Here is a 5,366-nt window from a genome sequence, read left to right on the forward strand (position 1 = left end):
TCAGCAGTCCCCCAAAAGGTCTATGTGTGCTCTATCTCAGGGTAAAGCACCTTTTATTTGGGCTGTGCCTCCAGTTTCCTTGATGCTTTCTCAAAGACCAGTCCAGTTAGGAGCAGAGGAATTTCATGCTGAAGGTGCTTGTTTCTCTCCACTGTAGTCAGAGAATCTGTAGCTCCATCTCAGATGTCCAACATGGATACACAACGTGGGGCAACCAATGCCACCCTGCATGGCTAACTACTGCTGGCACATCCTAACATCCAGCAAATCGCCCTTGCAGACTGCAATCTGCCTTCCCGAGGGAGCAGGTCTATATAGTCCAGCCTATGTAACAGTTTGCTTTTCTCACCAGCAGCAGATTCTCCAAGCAGCCTCTGTGGCAATCCACAAGCCTCTCCTTCTGACACCCCCAAATATAACCTATAGGCATGTGGCATACATTTATGTTGTTTATTTTTAGCTACCAGTTTCATTGCACTAACAGTGTGAAAATGTCATCAGGTTAACAGGGAAGGAGCTATACAAGCCTGCATTGCCACTTGCCTTGCTGCCAAGCGGGAGCCTCTAACACCTCATCAGAGCCCTCGCTGGTCCTAAAACCTCGTTCGCACTTTACACACGGGCAGTGCGGTTTCAGCAGCCTCCGCATATAAATATCACGAGTTACCCTCCTGATACTATTACCTGTAAAGCACGATCGTTAGAAAGGAATGATGTGAGGCTCTTATCTCCCCTTTGGCTCCAAGGGACGTGCTGTTTATTGGGGTAATTCCCTTCCAGGTGCTACGGGGAGCCGAAACTCTCCCTTTCCTCAGTGCGCGCCGTGACTGGGGGGATCACCCACCTCCAGGAGCCGGACCCTGCGGAAGGGAGGGAGCAAAGCTGGACCAAAGGAAAGGCAAGCGGTCAGGGCGGGCGGGGGGGGAGTGCTATAAACACATCTCTGTGCATCGCTTCTGCTGGCGCTTCCCGCCTGCGGTTCCCACTGCGAACACCGGAGAGAAAGACGCCAGCCCGGCCCTGAGTCGGAGCGGGAACGGGGCGGGGGGGGGCGGGGGGGAGGCTTGTCTCCCTCCGCACAGCACGTGGGGCCGGGGCCGCCGCACACCCCGCACACACCCGCCCCACACACTGCACACCCCGCACGTTGCAGGGCCGCACATGCCGCGCCGCCGTGCACACGCAGGGACACGCAGGGACACACACACAGCGCCTCTGCCCGGGGCACGGGGAAGAGCATCCCATTTCCTCGGGGCAGCAGCACCCACCCCTTTCCGCTGGCAGGGGGGTCCTGGCAGGCTACCCGGCAAAGGGGGGTGCGGGGTTGCCCGGTGCCGGAGGGGCATGGAGGCCGGTACGCCGAGTTGTGGGATGCCCGGTGCCGCCGGGTGCCGGCGCCTGCTGGCGGGGGGCGGCGGGGCGGGGCCGCCCGGTGCTGCCGGCAGCAGTGATGTGGCAGCAGGTCGGGTCACGTTGCCGGCCCTGTGCTCGTACCAGTGTGAGACGGGATTAGGGAGGCGGCTGTCGGTGCCGCTGCCGGCGGGGAGCGGGGGCTGCGCGGGCGCGCCCGGTGCGCAGGGAAGAGGGCGGGGGGGGGGTGGGAGCGGGGGTTCCCGCCCCGCCCCGTCCCGGGGCTGCCGCGGCTGGTCACGCTATACCGGTGCAAATCCTCTCCCAATGTCATCCTCTGCACCCGGCAGGGATGCAGGCTGACCGTCAGGAGGGCAGCGTCAAAAAACGGATGTATTTCTATTATATGTATACATTTATATATGCATATATATATATCTGTATGTGTATAAGAAATGATTTTGCCGTGGTCTGGCGTTGCAGGCAGATCAGGCTGCCGTCCAAAGGTCGAGCAGCGGCGACCGGGCGGTATCAGCGGGGGCGAGAGCTGCGACACGGCGGCACCGAGCCAGGGAGCGCCCCGGGCTGCCGCTGACGCGCCGCAAAGACACGCGTGTGCGCCCGTTCGTGGCCTGCGCATCCGTAATGGATATACATATCCGTAAATGAATATAAAACGTGTAACTGGCAGCTGCCTCCCCCTCTACCCCACTGGTGTGGGACTCGCATTGCCTTACGGGCACAGGGGGCAGGCGCTCGATCCCCCGCGGGCACGTTTTCCACGGGCGGGTCTCTTCCCCAAACACAAATAAAATAATAGAAATTATAATTAGAAATTAGAAAAATGTAAAAATATTAAAAAAAAAACAATAAAAATGCAGTAAGAATGGCAATAACTATGGCAATAATAATGACGATGATAACAACAGCGATAACACAGGGGAAAGCCGGTGTCTCGCAGGGCGGCCCCCAGGCCGGCGGCGGGGACCCTCCGCCTCCCTCTTCGCAGAGGGCCCCCCCCCGCCCTCCAACCTTGGGTCCCGCCCGCCCCGCCCCCCGGCCCCGCCCCCCGCCCGCCCGGCGCGCGCCGCACGTGAGCCGGGTGCGGGGCTGGCTGGCGGCGCGCGTGCCCCGCGGGCAGGCACGGCGGCGGCGGCGGCAGCGGGTGCAAACAACTGGCGGCGCAGCGTGTGCTGCGGGCGTGTGCGCGGGGAGCGGCGGCCAAGGGGGGCCAGGGGGAGCGGCAGCGGCGGAGGAGGCGAAGTGGAGCGGGGGGGGGGGGGGGGCGCGGACTGCCCGCCACACTTTGGCCACTGCACGGGAGACGGGGGGACGGAGGCTGCATGTGCGCAGCGTCGCTCGCGGATCTCCAAAGACTGATCTCAGCATCCCGCAGGCTCCATCAAAAGCAGCGACGAAACATCAGCCGCTGCCAGACATGGATGAAGGAATCTCCCGCTTGCCGGAGAGGCAGCTACTGGAGCATAGGGATTTTATAGGGTAAGGCGCCGGTGCAGTATCTCCGTCTCATGTCTCCAGGGCGTTTCGTCTTCTTGAGAAAGTGCTGCGAAGCGCTGGAAGCGGACCTGGCTCCCTGGCGGTGCGGGGGACTCGCCTCCCTCTGCGGGAGGACCCTGGCGTTCCTTTGCCCGGCCCTTGGGGCAGTGAGCTCGGCTCCCGCGCGGGGCTGGGGGTCTGTTTGCCCACTCGAGGAGGTGCTAGGCTGACTCTCCCTTTTGCCGATGCTGGATCTTTGTGTTTTTCTCCAGGCTGGACTATCCTTCCCTGTATATGTGCAAACCCAAAAGAGGAGTGAAGAGGGACGAGAGCAAGGTAAGAGTAAGTTTCTGCGGCTGTTCTGGCTTAAGCGCTTAACTGGGGTCCCCTGAATTTTAAAACGCAGATTCACTCCCAAGAGCATCCCCGGAGCGCTGCGCTTTTAACTTCCCCCCCGAATTGCAAGCGGGTTTACGAGCGAGCTGGCCCGGCGGGGAGAGCGGTGCCTTGGCGATAATTTGCGCGGCATGTGGTCGGCATGACATTTGTTTTGGTTTTGATCGTCGTTCCGAGGGGCTCTGTCTAACGCTTGGCTTTTCCGGATTTTGCTAATTAGGAAACGTACAAACTGCCACATAGACTGATAGAAAAGAAGAGGCGAGACAGGATTAACGAATGCATTGCCCAGCTGAAGGATTTACTGCCCGAGCATCTGAAATTAACGGTAAGGTGCAGAGGAGCGTATGTGTACAGGCAGATGCAGGCGCCGGCCGCCTTCCCGCTGCGCAGCCCTCGGGGTGGCGGGGGTGCGGGAAACCGTGGTCCCTGCCTGCCACGGACCTGCCCGTAACGTTCCCCGGGGACCAGATTCTCCGAAGTTACGGAGGCGGCGTTTGGCGGTGGTCGAGCATGTCGGGAGGTAGCCGAGCCGCCCCCGTCTTGACTTTGCAGACGCTGGGACACCTGGAGAAAGCAGTGGTGCTGGAACTGACTTTGAAACACTTGAAAGCGCTTACAGCCTTAACGGAGCAGCAGCACCAGAAGATTATTGCTTTGCAGAATGGTAAGCGGGCCCCGAGAGGCGCCGCGGCGGGGGCGCACCGGGTGCGGGTGGCGGGAGGTGCGATGGGGGGCACGCCAGAGCTGCGGGCAAACGCTGTCCCTTCTCGGTCTGTCCCGCAGGGGAGAGGTCCATGAAGTCTCCCGTGCAGGCCGACCTGGACGCCTTCCACTCGGGCTTTCAGACGTGCGCCAAGGAAGTGCTGCAATACCTCTCCCGCTTCGAGAGCTGGACGCCCCGGGAGCAGCGATGCGCCCAGCTCCTCGGCCACCTGCACTCCATCTCCTCGCAGTTCCTTCCCGGCCCCCAGCTCCTCTCCCCGCCGCCGGGCCCCCTCAGCAAGGGATCCTCCTCCTCTTCCTCCCCGCCCGCCCCCCCCTGCGCACCGGGCCACAAGCCGGAGGGCCAGGCTAACTGCGTGCCCGTCATCCAGCGGACTCACGCCACCGAACTCAACGCCGAGACCGACACGGACACGGACAGCGGCTACGGCGGGGAGGGCGAGGCGCGCTCCGAGCGCGGCCTCGCGGCGGCCGGGGGCGCGCTGCCCGCCCTGAGCATCAAGCAGGAGCCGTCGGGGGACGAAGTTCCCCCCGCGCCCAAGCGGCTGAAGCTGGACCGCGGCGGCAGCCCCCTGCCCGGCCCGCCGGGGTTGACGGCGCGGAGCGCCGAGGCAGCGGCGGCGGCAGCGGCGGCGCTGGTGAGACCCGACGCCGCCCTGCTGGGCTCGCTGATGGCCCTGGGGGCGGGCGGCGGCGGGGCCCCCTTCGGACAGCCGGCGGCGGCGGCCCCTTTCTGCCTGCCATTCTACTTCATTTCCCCCTCCGCAGCCGCCGCCTACATGCAGCCCTTCCTGGATAAAGGCAGCCTGGAGAAGTATCTATACCCCGCTGCCCCCATCCCTCTCCTCTACCCGGGCATCCCGGCCCAGGCAGCTGCCGCCGCGGCCGCCGCCGCCGCCTCATTCCCCTGCCTCTCCTCCGTGCTCGGCCCTGCTGAGAAGGCGGCCGCTGCCGCCGCAGCCGGGCTGCCCGCAGCACCCCACCTCCCGCACCCCTTCGCTGCCGCCGCCGGGCTGGCCGCCGCCGCCGAGCCCGCCGAGGAGGCCGAGACCGCAGCCGCCGAAGAGCCCGGCGCCGAGTGTCCGTGAGCCGCCGCCGGCCGGGAGCTCCTCACGGGCTCCCCGCCGCCGCTGCCCTCCCCTCGGACTGTCCGCCCCGCCGCGGGGCGAGGAGGGGTCGTCGGGCCGGCACCTGCGCCCCCGGTTTCCTACGGAGGGCAGCGTGGCGTCTGCAAGGGTCCGCCGAGGCTGGGTCGAGCGGGGAGCTGGCTGCCGCGGGGTGCCGGGGCCCGGCCCAGCGCAGCGGCCGATCCCCGCTGCCGAGGCGGCTGGTCCCGGCGATGCCCCGGCGGAGAACCGTCAAGGATACAATTTGCTACTCAGTATTTTTCTAATGTT

At 64.3% G+C, this 5,366-nt stretch overlaps 1 protein-coding gene across 1 annotated transcript; it reads left to right on the plus strand.

Moving 5' to 3' along the window:
* Positions 1-2,788: 2,788 nt before the first annotated feature.
* Positions 2,789-5,057, plus strand: BHLHE41 (basic helix-loop-helix family member e41; the record flags this gene model as incomplete). Its single annotated transcript, XM_080364056.1, has 5 exons — positions 2,789-2,850; positions 3,120-3,183; positions 3,464-3,571; positions 3,799-3,910; positions 4,030-5,057. 5 exons carry the CDS (start codon positions 2,789-2,791, stop codon positions 5,055-5,057), a joined length of 1,374 nt encoding a protein of 457 aa, XP_080220182.1.
* Positions 5,058-5,366: the final 309 nt, after the last annotated feature.

Source organism: Nesoenas mayeri (assembly GCF_963082525.1).
Source record: "Nesoenas mayeri genome assembly, chromosome: 1".
Taxonomy (NCBI): Eukaryota; Metazoa; Chordata; class Aves; order Columbiformes; family Columbidae; genus Nesoenas; species Nesoenas mayeri.